At 41.4% G+C, this 21523-nt stretch overlaps 2 protein-coding genes across 2 annotated transcripts; both read left to right on the plus strand.

Annotated features, from left to right (window-relative positions):
- The first annotated feature begins 775 nt into the window (after positions 1-775).
- shpk (sedoheptulokinase) lies at positions 776-8161 on the plus strand. Its single transcript, XM_073480070.1, has 7 exons — positions 776-971; positions 1077-1218; positions 2849-3023; positions 3116-3268; positions 3483-3658; positions 4092-4292; positions 5651-8161. The coding sequence occupies exons 1-7, from the start codon at positions 834-836 to the stop codon at positions 6043-6045; spliced, it is 1380 nt and encodes a 459-aa protein (XP_073336171.1). The 5' UTR covers positions 776-833; the 3' UTR covers positions 6046-8161.
- Positions 8162-8662: 501 nt separating this feature from the next.
- Positions 8663-21051, plus strand: trpv1 (transient receptor potential cation channel, subfamily V, member 1). Its single transcript, XM_073479378.1, has 16 exons — positions 8663-8728; positions 10697-10924; positions 11096-11253; positions 11346-11498; positions 11587-11724; positions 14060-14358; positions 14593-14769; positions 14842-14997; positions 15083-15178; positions 15288-15358; positions 17200-17365; positions 17448-17514; positions 17727-18058; positions 18146-18267; positions 20369-20490; positions 20607-21051. The coding sequence occupies exons 2-16, from the start codon at positions 10719-10721 to the stop codon at positions 20702-20704; spliced, it is 2361 nt and encodes a 786-aa protein (XP_073335479.1). The 5' UTR covers positions 8663-8728; positions 10697-10718; the 3' UTR covers positions 20705-21051.
- Positions 21052-21523: the final 472 nt, after the last annotated feature.

Here is a 21523-nt window from a genome sequence, read left to right on the forward strand (position 1 = left end):
AGGGAAAAAGTATTTTCTAGATGAACCTAAATAACATGTGTACATTCAGGTAAACCCCTTCTTTTCAAACGTCCAGCACAAACAACAAAATATTAATAACTGCAGCCTAGAAAGCAAAGCCTGACATTGTGTAAATTAAAGGAAAATTAATTTTCCATCTTTAAAACAAAAACGTCAACAAGACAATTGTAATTATTTTCACTATTACTATTGCTTTGTTTTAATTTATGCATTTCTCTAAACAAACACTGGCCTGATTTCCGTATTTATGTTTGCAATTCTTTAAATCAATTAAAGTGGCTAATAAATGCTAAAAAAAATAAATTAAAAAAAATGAAATGAAATGTGAAGATGCACATGGCAAGTACAGACAACACTGGTCCACCTGCAGGAATTAGCCTATTTATATTGCTAGTTACACCAGTATTTGACATGTCAAAATGTAGTCAGAGAGAACGAAATTAAATGAATTATTAGAAATTAGAAATAAACTCTACCTGTTGTTCAGAAGAGGCGTTATAACAACTCCTTTAAAGTTATTGCCTGCAGTTTTTTCCTCAAGTCAATGGCACTAACAGAAACAATGTTGATTTCGTTCGTAGTAGCCTACTGTGATCTGTTTTTATTATTATTATTATTATTATAACTATTCAATATTATAGTAATGGAGCTAATCTATTATTAGGAGGATTATAATTAGGACCGTTATTAGGATACATTCAAATAAAGTTGGAGTTTTCGATTCCCTACCTAGACTTGAACGCATCAGTTTGGGCTTTGTCATCATGACACCGTACAGCTGAGTGTCAGAGTACACAGTCCCAGTAGGAGTTATGTCTACCTATATTTTGGGTATAGACGTGGGCACCACTTCGGTAAAAGCCGTTTTAATAGAAACCGGCTCCAGAGCGGTGGCTGACAGTCACGCTTTGCCGACTAAGTCAGATATAATCGACGGTAGTGAGATAAAGGTGAGTGCCTCCACGTGCCGCACGACTTATCCAGCAGTGGTGCCAACACCGCTGTGTGTGTTTGCCCTGTGTGTAACCTGGCTGTGTTTGCATGATACCACACAGGCTAAGGAGCAGCACACTGGCCGGATCATAGACACTCTGAACCGGTGCATCGGCCTGCTGCCCAGAGACAAACTGCAGCATGTGAGCAGCATCGGGCTGTCAGGACAGATGCACGGGGTTGTGTTCTGGAAAGGAAAAGGCGGTAAGACTACTACTACTACCTGCCTACCTGCCCCACATACTGAGCGTGCATTTCACAACATGTGTGTGGTCAATTGGGCAACAACGGCTGTGATACACGTGTGGTCTGAGCGGCAAATAAACTGATTTGTTCATTTATTGGCTCATTTGAAGTGTAAAACAAATCAGAGAGGAAGCAGCAAGGCATAGCAAAGAGATCATTTTCAGAACTGATGGACTGGCAAAACACACGAACTTGTGCAAGTAAAATAATAATAAAAAATAGACACTTGACCCAGAAATAAATAGGTGCTAATAGTTCAGAACTGTACAGGACACTTGTCAGAGGTCTTCATATGTGATCCCTGAGGCTACTGTAGCGTCTGTTTTCTGTTAATGTTTTGGTCTTGGAGGCTTATTAATCTCATGATCCTTGGAATTACCCCAATTTTAAGAGTCCTACACCCAGGGCGCAGAATTAGCACCGGCCACCAGCCAAATGCTGGTGAAACATACATGTGATTAGTCACTTGTTTCACTCACAAGACTCAAAAAATGTATGGTAATCTATTGAGTGACTGGTAAAATTTGAACATTCGGTAGCCATTTTTGCAGATGAACACAATTCTATTTTGGACCACATCACACTCATAGATGTAAGGTTTCCTACAATTATTATTTTTGGATATTATAAGAAAAAATAAAGAATTTTTGTGTTTGTGTTATGCTGATTTGCAATCATAGGTTTTGTTTTGTTTTGTTTTGAGGCTGTTAGTGAATTAGATAATGAACCAACCCTATTGCTCAGAATGTAATCACAGATCCTCAGTGAAAGCTGAGCTGTTTCCACAGAACTGCTCATATTGATCTGCTCATGTCAGCAGAGGGTGTGAGTCACAGACAGACAGCAATAACAGAGTTTCCAGCTTGTCTACATATTGTTAAACAAGGCTTAATATGATCTTGCATAATGAGGATTGGATTGCACATCAGGGAAGAGTGTGTAATATGAACTATTTCATCTAATCCAAGCAAAATGTGAGCCCTGGTTTCCCTCTTAATGTACTTTCTTTATTATCGTGAATCCGTTAATGTAATAGGGGGGATTCTTTTAGATAAAGTTGAGAAGCATATTCAGTTTATTATACTGAATAGTCACTTTTCTGTTTAGAGTACAGTCTTTAAAATACTTCAGTTTGATTTGGACACAAGTTCCCATAATGTTTCACCAGGACACAGGCTTTAGAAAAACATTAACCAGTAATAGCCATGGGGATTTGGAAGAAGTCTTTTAAGAAGAGAGCAGTGTTTTCAGACTGCTGAAGTACATGGATAATCCAATCTGTAATACTGATGATGACCTTTGAGATGCTTTTTTAGAAACATATTGAGGTGCTTGAAAGTAAGATGTATACTGAAATCAGGAGGTTTTCTGTTAATAACTCCTGATTAAAGAGAAACTTTGTTGGTCCATTGAACCTTTTTCATAACTCTGTTGCCCTCTGCTGGTTGCATCTATAACATGTTGTGAAAAGAGGTTTAAATGATAGAAATTGTGTGCTACTAGGATGTTTTTATATATAAACACCAAAACCATTTTGTCAAAAACTGAAGTTGAAGTCGTAATTTCCCATGTCACTTGTTCCTCTCAGGTTGTGATTGGCCCAACAAGGACTTCTCCACAGCCAGAGACACCAGTCAGCTGATCACCTGGCAGGATGGGCGCTGCAGTAGTGACTTCCTGTCGTCTCTTCCAAAGCCAGACTCGCATCTCAGTGTGGCCACGGGGTTTGGCTGTGCAACCATCTTCTGGTACATGAGACACAGGTCAGCATGAGCTTTTCTAAAAGCCCACCTGCACCACTTGGTTTTGTGACACTAAAATGAACCCCAACTAAAGATGTGTGCTTTCACTGCAGGCCCGAGTTCCTGGAGGTGTTCACAGTCGCGGGCACCATCCAGGACTACGTAGTGTCCATGCTGTGTGGTTTGGACAGGTGTGTGATGACGCCTCAGAATGCAGCCAGCTGGGGCTTCTTCAACACCTCCACCAACCAGTGGAACATAGACATGTACGCAAAGTGCAGACTTCCTGTTTTAATAAAACCACATTACAACATGTCAGAACATTTTATTGATATGTGACAAGTACTAAATGCATGAAAATGCTGTATAGCTTGTGCATGTTTGGTGTGACCTGCAATGACTAAACTCTTTGTAACTTACAGTGTTAGAGTTGGTATGCGTAACCTACATAACCAGACACTCTGTGTGTGCATGCTCCAGTTTGAAGGGTGCCGGCTTCCCTTTGCACCTGCTTCCTCAGTGTGTGCCATCTGGTGGTCTGGCGGGACAGACGTGCTCTGACTGGCATGGTATCCCTGCTGGTACGCCAGTAGGTGCCGCCCTGGGAGACTTCCAGTGCTCTGTCTACTCCTGCATGAGTGCACGGACAGATGCAGGTGAAACAGGATGTCCAGTCGTCTCTCTGATGCCAGGGTCACACTTAATGCAGGGGGAGCATTACTCTCTCACAGTCCATGCACTTTAGAGTCAAGTATCCATTACTGCAGTAATATCACATGCTGGATCCATTAGATTTATTCTACTACTGTACTACTAATAATGCTTCGATTTTCCAAAGTTACTTCTCTTAATGTTTTGTAATGAAATGTTTCATCAGAGCTGGGATGGACATTCACTTCTGCTGCATTTTGGTGCCATTAACCAGAACAAAAAAACAGTTAAGAGAAAAATAGCAAAGCGTGAAAAACACAAGAGCCCAGAAAGTGCATTAAGTGTAATCCTGCCATCAGTGTCTCTTGCATGTCATGTTTGGTGGTGTTAGCTCATTAGCCTTCGATGACAGTTTGTATCTGTCTCCCACTTTCACAGTTCTTAACATAAGCACCTCAGCCCAGCTGACCTTCGCCATGCCAGCTGACTTCAAACCTCCAGATTCTCCTCAGCTGACCGCCTCCATCTCCTACTTCCCCTACTTTGAAGACTCATACTTGGCGGTGGCAGCGTCACTTAATGGAGGGAATGTACTGGCTACTTTTGTGGAGATGCTCACTTCCTGGATGAAAGAGCTTGGTATGGATTTTTAGTTACCCTTATAGCGTGGTTCATGGGCTGAGTGTCAGGTTTGTTGGCTGGCTGGTCCACCACTTTGGTCCTGACTTAAATATCACAACTACTTCTGGATGGATTGCCTTTCCCTTCTTCTCATTTCTCAGTTAGTACATCTTCAATTGCTCTCCTCTCCTCCTCCCACATAAGATGCAAGCTGAGAAAGCAAGGAAGAGACACCAGGAGAGAGGATTTGAGGCAAATGCATTTAACAATACAAGCCATCCATGCTTCAGAGCCATATTTGAAGCCTACTGCTGTATTTTTGATCTCTGTCAGAAGAGCAGAACAGATTTCAACACAACTTACTGCATATATTTACTTTTAATTCAGTTCACAACGTGGCATTATGAGACATAAATCATTTCAAGGTGAAATGTCAATGGGGAATTAACAGTGCTTTACGAGGTGCTACACAAACAGTGAATGCAAAGAAACATATTTGTAGTCCTGCTCCCACCATGGTTTTTATATTCCAGCTGTGTGTCATGTCACTTCTGGTCACGGGTGCCGATAAAACTTGCGCAAAGGACACGCCTGTGCATCCTCTCTCCTCTTTCGTCTCTCCTGGAGGACCATTCTAGGAAGTGAGACATCCTTCAAGATGATGTGCTGAAATCGAGGCAAGAGGATTGAGGAGAAAGGAGACGAGGAGGCACAAAATAAAAACATGAGATGGGCCCATGATATTTGGTGAAACATTCATGTTCTCCTAAAGATAAATCCTAATGACTTTTGGCAATTCTCTGACTCTTGTGCCAGCCAGTCGAACTTCTTAACTAGCCATCAGCCTCAGCTGTACTTTAGTTATTATTAGCATATTTTAGCATGCTAACATGCAAAATTACAATGGTTAACATGGTAAACATAATACCTGTTAAAGAACAGCATGGTAACGTTGTTGTGAGCATGTTAGCATGCTGATGTTAGCATTTGGCTCAAAGCAGCTCTGTGTCTCAGTACACTTCAGTCAGACAACTTAGATTTGAAATGTTAAATACTGCAGAAGAACATATTTTTTTGGCGTCTAGGCTCCAACCTCATGAGCAATTATCTTGAACCTCCTAGCTGGATCCTGCAGATGGATGCTGGGATGGTGGTGTGGCTGAAAGAACAGGCAGCAATACTGACGCAGGGCAGTAGTGGCATTAACAGGCAGAGGTAGAGCTGGGAAATGTTTGCAGCTTAAATAGACTCGGTACTCGGTGCTGAGAGTGAGGCATGTCACATACTGTATGTCTATAGCAGGGCAGCTCGAGTTGACTGCTCAAACTAGCTTGCAGGTGTCCCACCATTTAATTGCTTCTCCTCTTCCCTCACAGGTGCAGAGCTGAGTGATTCGTGCCTATATGAGAAGCTGATTGATTCCGCCCTGAATCAGGAAACCAGCGACCTCATGGTGAGTCCGACCATCCTGGGAGAGAGACACGACCCTCTCCGCCTGGGTCAGGTGACCAACATCTCCACTACCAATCTGTCTCTGGGTCATCTGACCAGGGCACTGTGCCGCGGAGTCCTGGACAACATCACCTCCATGATGCCTGCTGAGCGTCTGCAGGAGGCAGGGGTCACCAGGATAGTGGGCAGTGGGAGCGCCATCGCCCGCAATGAGGTGCTGAGGCAGGAAGTGGAGAGGGCGTTTCCTCAGCTGGTGGTTTACGGACAAAACGCGGACTCTGCTGTCGGCGTGGCCATGGTACTGTGTGATCAGCATTGAGCAAGAGTCGTAATCCACAGTGGAATATCTGTCTGTTTACATGATTAATTGAGAATTTTGCACATTTTTTAGTACCTCATCAAAAGGTATCACTTACAGAAACAATCACACAAACTGAGATTCTACAAAATACTTTGGCTCAATGGAACTTAAAGGTGTGTTTGCCAGGACATGGATGAAAAGACTTGTGTTTTGAAATTTCGAAAGACCAGAAGATCCAAAAACAAAATGGTTAACACACTGACTCTGACTTTCATCAGAAAAGATCTACTCTTGCGGAGCTTATTTCTCCACTAATAGTACACGGTGCAACAACCAAACACGCTGTAAAACACCACATGTATGCAAGGAGGTTCCTTCTAAGTTTGGTGTTTTCATCTCAACTCTGTCATCTTTATTTCACTTCTACAGTCTGCACCTGTGTAGTCAAATCCATAGATTGTTGGAAACCATAGCATGAGTGTTGGCATTTATATCTGATTCATTTCTTGTTGTGTTGTGCCTGTACAGGGGCCTGTATCACCAAAAAGATAACCATCATCATGAAGATGCCGCTGATATTTCTGGGTTGTCCTGTTCAGATATGAGCGTATTCATGTGAAGAGGCAACGTTTTTACAAGCCAATCACACGCAACATCATGAGACCATGAAATGGGTATCTGATATGAGATATAAAACGGAAAAATTATACCTGTAGTGAAATAGTTATCATATTATATACAACCTACATTATATACAGTATAGTAAAACAAGTAGGCTAGAATAAAAAGCTACAGAGCCGGAATCCTATCCAAATAAAACAAGTGGGGACAATTAAATGGATCTTTTCTTCAAAATAAATGTTGACTGCAGACATTTGAGCAGAGATACACTTAATATCAGTTAAAGTTAAGAAAGGTAATGATCGTCCTTGCCGATAAAAGGTGTGAAGATAAGAAATCAATGCGTGATCTGGTGTATTTGCACAGACTTTACAATTAAATTACTGAGCTAATTAATACTGTGCTTTCTAGTAAAATTGTAAGTGGGTACACTTTGAATTTCTACTTCTTATCTACTTGAGTCTAAAAAGCTCATTGAGGGAAATGAAAAAGTAACACAGGGCAGTTTATTAGCATCTATAATCACCATTTGTTACCATTTACCCTTTTATTATCACCATTGAATGTATAAAGAGCTTGATCACTCGGCGCCTTAAAGTGTACCTTGTCCACATCATGATTCTGTAAGAATGATTAATTGATTAATGTACCCACGGTGTGACGGTTTTGATCCGATCGTCTAAGGTTAATCTGTTCCGGAGAAGGTTAGCCGTGCAGCACAGGTTACCATGGTGATCTGCCTCATGTTAAAGTGAACCAGCGCTATGATACCAGAAACCAGAGATACCCCAAAGATAGTGGGGAAATGCACTAATCTATTTAAGGAAGGGTGTAGTCAAACCGCACTTCACCGTCTCTGCAGGTCCTTGGATCCAAACACTGTGGTTAAGTCGTCTTTAAATTTAATGTTTTCACTGTCCCTGTTTGAGGACGGAGGGCCTCAGCTTCAAGTGAAATTATTGTTTGTTTTCTATCAAAGTCTAATTTAGATTAAGATTGATGATTACTGCACTTTCTTTGCCTTCTTTTGTCTTAATCTTCAATTGTGACTTTCAACTACTTACATAGGGCATAAATGTCTTGCGTGACAATGTTAAATTTGTATTTATTGACTTTGTTTTCAAGACAGATCTTAATCTTATCAGCAGCTGTAGAATCTGTCTTGACTCTGCTGCTGCGTTTTGTCACGATTGGATGCTTGAGTCATGATCCAGTGTAGTAGCTATCAAGGCGATCAAAGTAAAAATAAATTAGATGTACCAACAGTATATTTGGTCTGAACTCAATGTTAATATTAACAGACAAAAGCATTTCACATCAAATGTTTCTAGCAGCAATACTGCACCAATGTTGGCTTTCCTGTAATAACTAGCAATTAAAATATAATATTTATTATAATAGAGCATCATTTTGTTGAAATGAGTTATATGCAATTTTTTTTTCTCCCTTTAACCAGTAATTCACACCTGATGTGATGTGATTATGGTACAAATAAATCACTGTTTGTAATTAATTTTTGTCTCAAATCTTGAATATTTTATACTTATCTCACTTCTTGACTAAATCACCAGGCAGGATTATATTCTAAAATAAATAAAAAATTATATTCTGGTGCACTTATTCCAGTTTTGAATGGACAGCACTTTCTTTGTTACAGATGCACAAAAAATGCAGATGAACATCAGGAATGAAGCACCGGGCTGTATAATATCGTAGACAAAGTGTTGGTGTGTCTTTTGGTAATACTTTAAATACATATGCTGTCTCAGTATGTGAATACCTGCACGCCCTGTTTAAGTGAGAAAGAAAACAGGAAGTGAGCTTATGAAAGGAAATCGTCATGTCTCATGAACACAGATACAGCACACGCTGGTAGGCAGAAGCACTATAACCACACACTCAGTCACAGGACCACAGCTGCACTGACAACACACACACACACACACACACACTTAGGCGAAACTGCAAAGAAGCAAATAAGACACCCACAGGAAACACATCAGCAATGTCATGGACTAAAAAAGGGAGACTTGCTTAAGAAATATTATTCACCAGTGACAGAAACATCTGAGTGAGATAGGTAAGTTTATTCTTTTAATCATTTCTGATTTGTTATTTTCACAGAGACGAGGGGAGATGTTATCTTTTAAGGCGCCAATGGTGGTTTTATGATGGGATTACTTTGAATTCTTGGATTACTTTTTCTTTTCATTAATGCTTGAATGAAAAGTTGAATTGTCTCTTTGGCTCCCTGCTCAGTAAACACATATGTGTTTGTGTCAGATAATACACTGGTCCTCAGTGAAGTACATGCATCAGAATTCCTTTGTGGTATTTTTTGCTGTCTTGACTTGAACACACATGGTCAATACAGCATCCTTTCAAGCACTCAGGGCTCCAGTAATGTGCTCTGATATTCTCCAGGGCGTGTCACTTTATCTCCCCCCGGCTTGTTCCTGGTAATCTCACCATCGTTAGGTCAAGTGAACATCTCAGGACAATAAGAACTCTCTGCAGGACACCCCATTGTGTTCCACTGTATTTGTTTTGGATTTGGGGATTAAATTTTTAATCAAGGAGACAATCTGGAAGAGTAGGACTTCTCTCTGGGTGAGTCAATTGAGGTCTTTTTATCTTGTGTAAAAGGTGTTTTTCTTAAAATCAATAGATTGCTTCTGAAGCATCTGGAGCAGTAAGAGCCAAATCCTCTGTTTGTACAAAACACATGTTCATTGTCATGACATCCTATTGTGGTTTGTAATCATAAATTTTGCACACTTCTTGTTTCATGAGATTTAACGAGGATGTGGAAAAGAATGGAAAGAGGGAACAGATTCCCAACTGACACCGATTGTGTCTGTTAATCTTTATCTTCATCGTACATATGTAACTAGAGTGGTCTCCTAAAAACAGCTCATGGATCAATATAGCCATGAATAATACAGCAGGACATATGTGGATGTGGAAGAAGACACTCCTGCACAAACATTTGAACGACAAAGGCATTTTAAAATACTCTACTTCCACTTTTGTCAATGAAAACAAGTGTTTAATTCAGTCAGATGTGGTACGACTAAACAACTGTTCAGAATGTGTTAAAGTTTCATTAGGATGCATGTATGAGAAATGTCCTTTTCTATAAATAACATGCATACTTCTCAGTTTTTCCATCATTTCTGTCTTGAGGTCTTTATATATTCCTCTTGTGATGGTCAGGGTGTCTCACATAGTTATGAGTCACTAATTCCCCATTTCTTGGTCAAAATGGGGAACAAAAAGCTGCTAAACATTAGTTCCCGTATCCTTAAGAAGTCCTCCCTTAGATCATGATATAATTTTTTACAATCTGCTGAACTTCGCAGGAATATTTCATTTATTTACTCACTGATTCTGTGTAAAGCGTACTGTAAATGATTATTCTGCAAATCAGCGACAACCACATCGAGTGCTGTGTGCTTCTAAATACACTCCTTTGTTAGTCGCTGCGGCTGAAACATCACATGTCTGAAAATATGTGTGTGCCCTTAAAGGCCAGTGAGGTTATCCTGTGCAGTAAACATGTTTCAGTCCCAAACAAAACATGTTAAAGCACTGACACTAAACTCTTTGTCCTGCAGTGTTTACAGTAATGACCCTCAATCACTTTTGGCTTGTGATCCATGAAAAGAAAGTGTGTATGTGTGTGTTTGTGTGTGTGTATTCGCCCTCTGTCTGAAACGCTCTGTTTTAGCTCCTGTCTCTTTAAGGCAGTTAATTAAGGCACGATCAAATAACAAGTAACATTTAAGTGAGATATATGGACTTCGTTTTTTTATTTTGAGCAATCTAAACAAGCACACACCTTTGTTTTCATTAATTTTTAACCCTTTTTAAAGTGGCATTTTTTCCTTTAAGATATTTATGATAAATTGAAGAATATAACATGAAATCAGAAATAGAAACCACTCAATAATTTACAAATAAATAATTTGCCAATAAATCTTAGCAAGCACAGAACCTTTAGCAGTGTTGTCTGAATGATGTTCACATGTGCTGTATTTCTATGCAGACTGCTGGAGCGATAGGTGAAGATGGATAAAGCAGAGAGGTTTGACTTCTCTCTGGAGTCGGACGACAGGACCGAGGAGGAGAAATTAAGCCAGAAAGCTGGGAAGTCCGGACTGGCTTCTTCACTGGGTTTGGGCCAGGAGTCGCCCAAAGCTCCTATGGACACTGATTACCAGGAGGAAATGGAGAAGAGGAAGTCTCAAATCAGATTCAATCTCAACTTTGACAAGTGAGCCTCCACATGCGAGACAGAGTGCTCTCTACCTTCTGTAATACTCATTATACCATGGCTGCTGTGTATTATCAAGCCCTGCAGTGTTGATTAATGCGACTGCTTGACCTTTTGACCCACATTATTTTTTTGTAACCCTGTTGTCTGTTAAACATTTGTCGTACAAAGAGCGATTCAAGGTGAGACGGAGCAAGAAAACAAGAGAGACAGCAAGACGTTTGACATCATAAGGCTGTTTGAAGCAGTGGCCAGCGGGGACGTCCGAAAGCTGGCCGGCCTTCATCAGTACCTGCACCAGAGTCTGAAGAAACTCTCCGACACTTTGTGTGAGTGTGACACCCATAATGCAACAGATGCACCAAAGATGTACACTGCTGACCTGTGTGTTAACTCCCTGAATGTGTGGTTACACGTGCAGATCAGTCCTATGGTAAAACCGCCCTGATGAAGGCTCTGCTGCACCTCAGAGACGGCAAGAATGAGACGGTGGAGCTGCTAATAGACATTTCAGAGAAGATGGGCGACATTAAAAAGTTTGTGAATTTAGCCTACACCAACAACTACTACAAAGGTAAAGTGTACTGATGTGAGAACCTTTGCAGACGATGTGAAGAAATGTGACAGCTCTTCTGATATGTCCTGATGTGTAACTCTTCCAGGCCAGACGGCTCTCCATATAGCCATCGAGAGGAGGAGTATTTCCTACGTGAAGCTGCTGGTCAGTAAAGGAGCAGACGTTCACGCCAAAGCCTGCGGGATTTTCTTCCAGCTACATGATGGACCCAACTTCTACTTCGGTGAGTCCACGCTGCTCCACTGGAGCCTCATACAAAGATCATCTACTGAGAGGATGAGTCACATATCACCACTTTATTACTGAGTCAGAGGGTTATCTTTATTTTCACAGCACCATAGTTGATTTTTTTGTGACAATGGGTAACTTAAATCAGTAGGTTTTAATTATGTCTATGTTGTTAGTTTTCTAAAATTGCTTTTTGTTATTTTCCTGTCAAATTATTACATTTCATTTGATGTTGATGTCTACTGAATTAGCATTGTGGCTATAACAGGATGCTAGCAGAGGTGTGATGTTGTCTTGTGCATAATGACACACCAACTGCTTGGATCAGTATTTTAAACACTTATGTATACATGCAAAGCATGCATGCTGCTGAGGGGGAAAAGTTTCCTGTTTTATTGGTACGTCGCTCTGTTTTATGAGACAACACCACCATCAGCTGTTGATATGTAATACTGCATGTGTGCATAGGTATCCTCATACTAGGGCCTGTTCCGAGATGCAGATGCTGGAGAGATGAGTTATCACCGTATATTTTGTGATTAAAACCCATAATACAAATCTGGAACGTGCAACGAGTCTGAGATCAACTTTAGACCTTGTGAAGTTATCCAGATAACTTGAGTTCGAAAGTTCCACATTCTCAAACATTTGCGATAATGTTTCGTTAAACTGGCAATAAACAAGTGTTTTGCTTTAACATCATTTTATGAAGTTAATGTTGATTGCACAATGTAATCGCTATAAAATAATGACACCATCTACGTTAGATTGGTTCTCTAAAAACCTTGTTTTCACTTTGTCTGCCATTGGGCACAGAATCTCTCAGGAAAATGAAGGCAGCTCGGCACCATTTCTATCTTTCCATTACGCCGCAATTATAGACTAAATGAATGAATAAGCTTACGTTTTGTCCAGTGTTATTGGTAGTTGTTACTCTGAGGAAAACTGAAATGATCCAGTTGTCTTTACGTCAGTGGCACCAACAATAATACCACTTGGCAGCTCTAAGGGTGAAAAGTTTCCACTTTAAAGATCCCCCCAGATATTGTTTAAGACGTATACTTCATCTTTAAGCTGTTGCGGCTAATAATTTGTGTCTGAAATATTTTCTCCACAGAAAAGCACACTTGCTTTGATTAAAAAGAAATACATCTGATCCTTTATCCCCATTGAAATACCCAGATTCTGTGAATATTCAAATATTGTTCAGTTCAAAAGTTTAACAGTTGGACAGAGGACGCCTTCTACTTCCCATCACACTTGTGTAATTGACTGACTGTTACCACCCCCAAACTGTAAAATTATTTTCAGTCATTTGTGGTTGAGGTTAAAGGGGGAAAGTCCACTCCAAAATAAAAGTGAAATATAATTTTTAGCCCCCTCATACTTTTTGTTCAGTTCCTATGTTGTGTGGCTGAATGTTAAACAGAGAAACTTTCAGCCTTGAGCAGATGACTGTGAGAACAACCTTCTACTGTGAAACTCAATAAAGTTGGGCGATAAAAGCAGCATGCCGATCAAATATAAATCAAGACTCTGTTACTGCATTGCATTTTCACTTAAAATGTTTTCAAAAACATATTTTAGTGTACTGTTTGGCTCTAAAATGAGAAAGTTAGTGAAGAGTCAGCCACTATTTTGTGTCCTGTTCTGAAAAGCAGGCGCACGTATATCAGATTAAACTGTAAAATTAGGTAGTGATCAAATATGAATCAGAACTCTGGTGATGCATAGCCTATTTGTTGCTTTGAATGTTTTCAGAAACATATTTAGTTCACTTACCAGGCCACCATCTTGAAATTGTGGGGAGGACATAGAGGGATTCACATGCATGCAGTGGTGTTCCCAAGGGGGGACCAGGGGGGTCCGTGGCTTCTCAGTAATGAGTACTGTATGAATAATAAACTTCTATCTGATATTTAAAATTAGATACTATTTATTTACAGTAAATCAATAATGAAAATGAGATGAAAATATGAAATGCATAGCCAGCCACTCCAAGATTTTCAGTGGCCTCCCCTACAAAAAAGTTCTGGGGGTGCCACTGCGTGCAGTGTGTGAAGTCATTCTGTGTTCAGGACACCATTACTCCATAATATTTTTACATAGCAGATTGTTGTATGCTGCTACATTAATGTTTAAAATATCCTATATTTCACCTTTGAAGATCAAGTTGACTGTTATCAGTCTCAAATCTCTACTTTAAAGGTCATTCTTGCACTTTGATGGATTCAAAGTAGACACAAGATAAACATTCAGATGCATTTTAAATCAGTAAAACAGAAAAAGGTTGTAAACTAACAGAGTCTCACTGTCTGTGTTGTCCTCAGGTGAGCTGCCTCTGTCTCTGGCAGCCTGCACCAACCAGCCCGACATAGTCGACTTCCTCATGGAGAATGAGTACCAGCGAGCGGACGCTAAGCTGACGGACTCTCAAGGCAACACGGTGCTGCACGCCCTGGTAGTGGTGGCTGACAACTCCAAGGACAACACGGAGTTCATCACCAACATGTACGACAGCATCCTCAAGACCACTGCCCGGCTGCAACCCAAGCTGAAGCTGGAGGACATCGAGAACAACAAGGGGCTCACGCCTCTCAAAATGGCTGCCAAGACCGGCAAGATCGGGGTAAACGCTGGAAGTTGATATAAAGTACAGACACAGCTGGATAGAAATGTTATGGGGGGTCCAGGGTTTGAAATGTACTATGGGCAGCCTGCTTCACCGACCACCCAGAAAGTAGTGTGTTGTTGGGCCCTGTGAGTGTCTGGATTGGGGTCTTAAGTCCTACTGACTAAGATTATACTATGACCTGAGTTCATAGACATATTTCGCTCTGACATTTATTTCCTTTGTCTGCAGCTTTTTTCACACATCCTGAAAAGGGAGTTCCAAGAGACTCACACCAAACATTTGTCCCGTAAATTCACTGAGTGGGTTTACGGGCCCGTCACCTGCTCCCTGTACGACCTCGCCTCTGTGGACTCATACGAGGACAACTCAGTACTGGACATACTGGTCTACGGCAGTGACATTCCTGTGAGTCCCAACATTATGAGCCCAGTCATGCTGATGTTATTCTGTGCTCAAACATCTGCTGTCTCCTCTCAGAACCGTCACGAGATGCTCCAGACGGAGCCTCTGAGCCGGCTGCTGGAGTCCAAGTGGAAGACGTTTGGAAGACGAATGTTTTTATTCAACTTCCTGGTTTACCTCCTGTACCTGGTCATCTTTACTCTTGTAGCCTACAATAGGAAGGATGGACAGGTGAGCTGGTGGTAACAAACTGTGTGATTGATCCGTGTTGCCATCTCAGATATACCTGTGCTGATGTTTCGTCTCTGCCCCACAGCATCCGTTTGGCATCGAACATACCACAAATGGATACCTGTATGTTACAGGCCAGCTACTGACAGCACTGGCAAACATCTATTTCTTTATCGTAGGGGTATGTAGGTTTCCTTGTGTTTTAAATAAACAATCCAGTTGTTCATATCATCACCTTGTGGAAGTTGTATTCCAATATGATTTATCAAGAGCCTTCTCTAAATCCCTAGATCTTGGACATGAGGAGGAAACGGCCAAAGCTGCAGACATTGCTTATTGATGGATATTATGAGATTCTTTTGTAAGTAGTAGTGCTTCGTTAAGGACGTGATCATAGTTAAAGGTACCCTGTGGAGTTTTCATGCAACCTACGTATGTTTTTCACCACTTGGTGGTCACAATTGCAATGCTGATTTTTAAAATATTTTAAATTTTGCATGGTTACACCCAGCCGTTCTCTTGTTCTCTGCCTCCATTGACATCTTGCTACACTTCTTTGCGCATCGCTGCCACCAGCTGTCTATCAGTGGAACGGCGGGGAATCGGTGGCAGGAACATATTTTGTGCATTCGCTGTGAGAACTATTGTTTGAGCCTCTGGTTCTGAAAAGTGAAGCCCCTGCAGAAGGGCCTTAATCCTGCATTTTGTCTAATGGCCAACAGAGGGTAACTACACTAGTTTTCAAAAAGATCACCTGATTTATTACCTCAGTAAACATTTTCCTAATGAGTTTATGGCCTCAATCGCTTGATACACTACTACCTCCATACCCCATGATGTTCGCTTCTTAAATTCTGGATCCATTTACAGTAAAACAGACCATAAATCAGGGTATATTTTAAGGTGCAGCTAAGTTGTGATTGGCAAGTTGCAACTGCCTTGTGGCCTCTGGGTTTTTCAGTCAATCCAATCAGGATCTCCTCCCCCAGCTCCACCCTCTTGTCCAAATATAGTCACTTCTGGCTCCACTTACACCTCTCTTTAAAAATATTCAGCTGGGGGTTTAGGATCAACTTTCTTCACTTGATCCTCACTCAGTGGGAAATGAGCTGTCAACCTAGTTATGCGATTGATGATTTCAGGAATGAATCCATATAAATTGTACGGAAGAACTTTTTATCATCATGTTTACATACAGTGTATGTACACAGAACAACCGAAACATTTAAACAATACATGAATAATTTAACTAACTGTCGTATAAATTCAGGTAAAGAAGAAATATTTAACATTAACAGTCTTTTATTAAACTAAATCGACAAAGAGAGAAGGACTGTACAATGCTTGAGAGACACGTATGTGAGCCCCTATAATATCTAAAAGTATACTGGTCACTTGACAGCAGTGAACACTGGGATGCTAAGAAAACACATTGATTGATGTACCAATAGATTTTTGATCACACAGGCAGCATATTGGTCTTGGAACCATCTTCAACTTACAGCATCTGTGAGCTGATCGATAGTAATCATTCATACTGTAGTGGTTGGTATTTGACCTACAGTATTCGCCCAAACAACCTACAGTACATTTTTGTTTTTCAGATACATTTTTGCTGCATCTTCCTCAGTGTTCCTTTGTATTTGTGGTGTAGGTTTTGCCACGATAGTGACTCACCAAAAGTCTTTTGACTACATTTAACTTGTTTTGTGATCATTTAAATTCAAATTTAAGTTATATTTGTAATCAATTTAGATCCCCATGTAGAGATCTGCTGTCACTTTGACATAAAAGGGCCTTTTACTGTTGATCAATGAAAAAAAACAACTACATTATATCTTCTTTCATTTAATGTTGACAAACAGTAAAATAGGAAAACTTCCAAATGGGTGTTGAATACTTTAATAGGCACTGTATGATCTTAAATACTGCCATTATAAAAATAAACATCACTATGAAACACGTTCTTTGGCGGTCGATCTCTCCTGGGGTTTATTATCAGCTCAGACTGGTGACATGTAACAGCTTCAGATGATCTGAGGAGGAACTCTTCTTCTGTCATTTTGTTTTTACACACATACACAAATACTGGTCAAACAAACCTAACTGTAGCCTCCTGTTTAACAGTACAAACCTGCATTATTATCATTTACATTTCATAACGTGTGCATGGTTTACAGTGGCTTTTTTTGTTGTTGATAGTTTTTTGCAGGGCATCCTCTTCCTGGCCTCAGCCGTGCTGTATCTATGCAAGCGTCAGGAGTACCTCAGCTTCTTCGTACTGTGTCTCGCTCTCAGCTGGGTGAACCTGCTCTACTTCTCCAGGGGCGACATTCACATGGGCATCTACAGCGTCATGATACAGAAGGTAGTCCACAGAGGTCACACCTCACCACAGTGAACGTGATGGTGAACAATCTGATCCCTGAAGTCTCTTTTCTTCTTTGCAGATGATCCTCAGTGATATCCTGCGCTTTCTTTTTGTCTATGTCGTCTTCCTCTTTGGATTTTCAGCAGGTATGTCTCCTCTGTGAATGAAAAGATTCATTCAACAAGACATCGGCTACTCTTTCAAAATGCTTTCGGACAAGAAAATATAACAAAAAAAATACTTTGCATGTCTATTTCATGAGCCAGGTATGTAGGAGAGGAACGAGTGGGTCAAAAGTTGCAAGCAAACTCTCACACACTTGCTGTTTCTGTAATCTGCTTCCTATCTCCTGTCACAGCGGTGGTCACCCTGCTCATAGAGCCTCCTCCAAAAAACCTCACCATAACTTCGGGGAAGGGGCGTCTCTTCAGTCAAGCTGACGATAAAGAGCCTTGTATAAAACCCACCTACAGAAACATCTCCTACACCACAATGGAGCTCTTCAAGTTCACCATCGGCATGGGTGACATGGAATTCACCGAGGACTATCAGTACAAGGAGGTCTTCTACATGCTCCTCATCAGCTACATCGTCCTCACCTACATACTGCTGCTCAACATGCTCATCGCCCTCATGAACCGCACGGTGGAGAGGACTGCCCAGGAGAGCACCGGCATCTGGCAGCTACAGGTGAGGCATCCTGGAGGGTTCAGGTGGTTGAGGGTGTTATCTGTTCAAGGCAGCTGTGGTTTGATGAAGCACTGTGGCTGTTTTCAGAGGGCTATCACTATCCTGGACATGGAGAAAAGGCTGCCGTGCTGTCTGAGGAAGGGGCTTCGCTGTGGGGTGGAGAAGAAACTGGGCACTGCTCTCGGGGATGACCGTCGCCGGTGTTTCAGGTTTGCTTCTGTCATTTTAAAGACGATACAATCAGTCTGAAATGTTGTGAAGGGATCCATCAATAGCTGCATGTGAAGACACACATACTTCCATAACAAGCGTCCCTGCCCCATCACAGATACGGTATCGGCTGGTCCACCACTTATATCTAGACTGAAATATCTTATTTATTGAATGTGTTTCCATGAAAAGGAATTTGGTCCAGATATTCATGTTCCCCTCAGGATAAACTAGAAACTTAACTTTTCATCTAAGCGCCATCATCAGATTAAAACTGTGTTTTGAACTCAAAGAACATCATCTTTACATCCAGTGGTACTGTGTCCTCGAGGTCAAATGAATGTGTTGAAGGCATTTCTTTCCTTATAAAACATTTGCAAAGCTGAGTTTTTCAGCATTTAGATCCAGCATGAGATCTAAAATACCTTCCCAGTCTTTGTTGAAACACTGCAGCATATCTTGGTGTGTTACCGCCGCCCGTAGACCAGTGGAACAGGAATGTGTGCTGTGTAACCCAGCTCCACAGCCCTAAAAGGGCTTTTCACACTGCGTATTCTTAGCCCAGTGCTAAAGCCTTCGATAACTTCTCCCCTTTTCACACACAAATTGTTAACCTTGGGTTAACCTGAGCCCAGCGCTGTAGGATTCACACCGCACTTCTACTAGCTCTGGGTTAATAAAGCACGAGGCCCCAAGAGTCCGTGGTTTACAGTGACTGTAGAACATCTAAGGGGGTTTTAGGCACTACGCTTTTCAATTCAGAAATGTCCGTTGGAACACACGACTAATGTTTACAATCTAGAATGACATGTGAGTCCATTGTTTACTCAAGCTGTGTTTCACACTGGCTTTTAGTCGTGTGTTTTAGTTGATTTGCAATGGATAATCCCAGAAACTCAGGGCTAAGCCTTCTTCACAGCAAGCTCTGGTCTAAAATCAGGGTTAGCCCACTGTGGACTGTGCGAGGATTGTGCCAGTCAGTTCAGAAGGTTCCAAGAATGCTTTTTAGCCCTGGGCTACGTGAAAAGCCATATAGAGGTCAACAACTCCACAGGAAACCCCTTAAAGCAACATTATGTAGAAATAGACATTTTGTGCGATTTGGCGCCTCCCACAGTTTCTGAGTGCAACACCACTGTCGTAAATACAAATCCCAGGTCTGTAACAGTTTGTCAGATGTAATGTAGGTGCTGACTACAAACGAGACTCATTACATCAGAACAATGTAATGTGTTGAAAACTTGTATGTTGCAGTAAACATGTATGTAACGCTGTGATCCTACCCTCTCACTGAAGTTACACGGTGCAGAAACAGGTGATAGAGACACCATTCACCCTGTTACAAGACACTGTACCATCAACATGATTCTGAAACTGTTATTTTAAGGTAAAAATGTTTCATAATGTTGCTTAAATGCAGCGTTGCAGAATCACTAAACTTGTGTTTCATCAATTTACCAGAATCAACCTGACACATACCGAACCATGGGAAGAGTACACTCAAGCGTAGAGGTTTCTGGAAAAATAGTGAAGCTGGCATGTGCGCTATACCTGTACTTAAAGGCAACCCGATATGTGTTCACTGCACAAGGCCCCTTATAGCAGATTAATCCAGCCCTGGATAATGACTGGAGAAAAGAGCAAGTTTCTATGTTCATGGTGGTTGACTAACTTCACAGGAGTTACGGTATAAAAGACAAGCAGAGGCATTTTTTGTGATCAGCTGTATTGTTCATATGTCTACTGCTCAGTGGTGGTCCTGTGCTGTGTCACATTGTGTTGCATAAGACACAACCTGGTAATAGGGAGGACGCTGTGAGAGATAAAGTACTGAAGTTGTCATCTGACCTTCATTTTCGGCTGATATCGTCAGTTCTTGGATTTGGTCCTCTGAGCAGCATAAAGGCCAGGTTTAGCAAGTAATAATAATGGAGAAGAAACAAGGTTATGCCTGAAGATTTAACGAAAGACGCAGCTGTGTGAGCAGGATCGATTGATGCGCAGTACACTGTGTTCCTCACTAATTTGCCTTCTCTGACAGCTGATTGATGCGTCACACTGCAGACAGTAATTGGAGCATGTGTCCTCTTGTTGTCTCAGAGTGGAGGAAGTCAACTGGAACAAATGGAACATCAACCTGGGCAAAATCAATGAGGATCCCGGGTGCTGGGATCGTGTCCAGCAGCCTGGCTCAGACACCCCGCCGGTCAGACATCACAGAGGTGCAGAAACATGAACACGGGCTCAAAGTTTTCAAGATTAGAAAATGCTTTTTAGGCGTTTCTCTGTGACAGAAAAGTCATCATTGTGTAGTAACATGTTCCTCCTTTCTCCACAGGGAGGAGCTGGAGAGGCTTCTTCGCAGAGGGCAGCCGGCGGTGGCGGCAGACACAAGAGTCCACAGAGATGAATCCTCTGAGAACCACACCGGTCTGAAAGACAACAGAGAGCTTCACTCTGGCTGCTCAGCATGACTGACCTGAGCAACAAGGCATTCAAACCTACACACAGTGTTCAGTTTCAGCTCCCCAAGAAATTTCACTGCCAAATGTGTGAACTGCCTCTCTGACTGACTGATACTCCACTGTCAGCTCGATTTAAAATGCAGCCTTTGAGGCAATATTTCACTGACATGAGCAAGATATTGTAGATATGTGTTCATCTGACTGACATAATGGTGTAAAAAAGTAGGATTTATCAAAGCTGAATGCTGCATCAAGTGGTGCTAAATTGCCAAGGGAGTCATGCATCTGAAATACATTAAACATTGAATCCAAAAGCTTCTTCTGCTCATGCTGTTTCTGCCACCACCTGAGCAGGATGCACATCCTCTCAGCACAAAGGCCACAACCTGCCGGCACCTCTGGCATCGCTCAAAATCCTTCATGGAATAATACTGATCACGAAGGTGCTGATCCTGCCCTCCTGCTGTGTGCCCTTTATACAAGTCCCATTTTCATCACAGCCAGACAAGCTAAATCTTCTGCAGCCAGATAGTCCTGCGGATTTCACAGCTTGCTTTGTCTACTCCACTTCCTGTCTCTATTTGGCAGAGGGAGGCTGGGATAAATGGTGTGAAAGCACAGCAATCGGCGCATCATTGACCACCTACAACATCTGCTGTTTCAGTTACAAAATATATAAGGTTTAGACGGGCCCTCTGGAGCTGTCAGACACTTGTAAGGCTCATAGTGAAAGAAACAAGTCTGTGATCAGTAGCTTACCCGAACTATCAGACAGCATGAAAAAAATTAA

Source organism: Pagrus major, chromosome 13 (genome assembly GCF_040436345.1).
Source record: "Pagrus major chromosome 13, Pma_NU_1.0".
NCBI classification, from domain to species: Eukaryota; Metazoa; Chordata; class Actinopteri; order Spariformes; family Sparidae; genus Pagrus; species Pagrus major.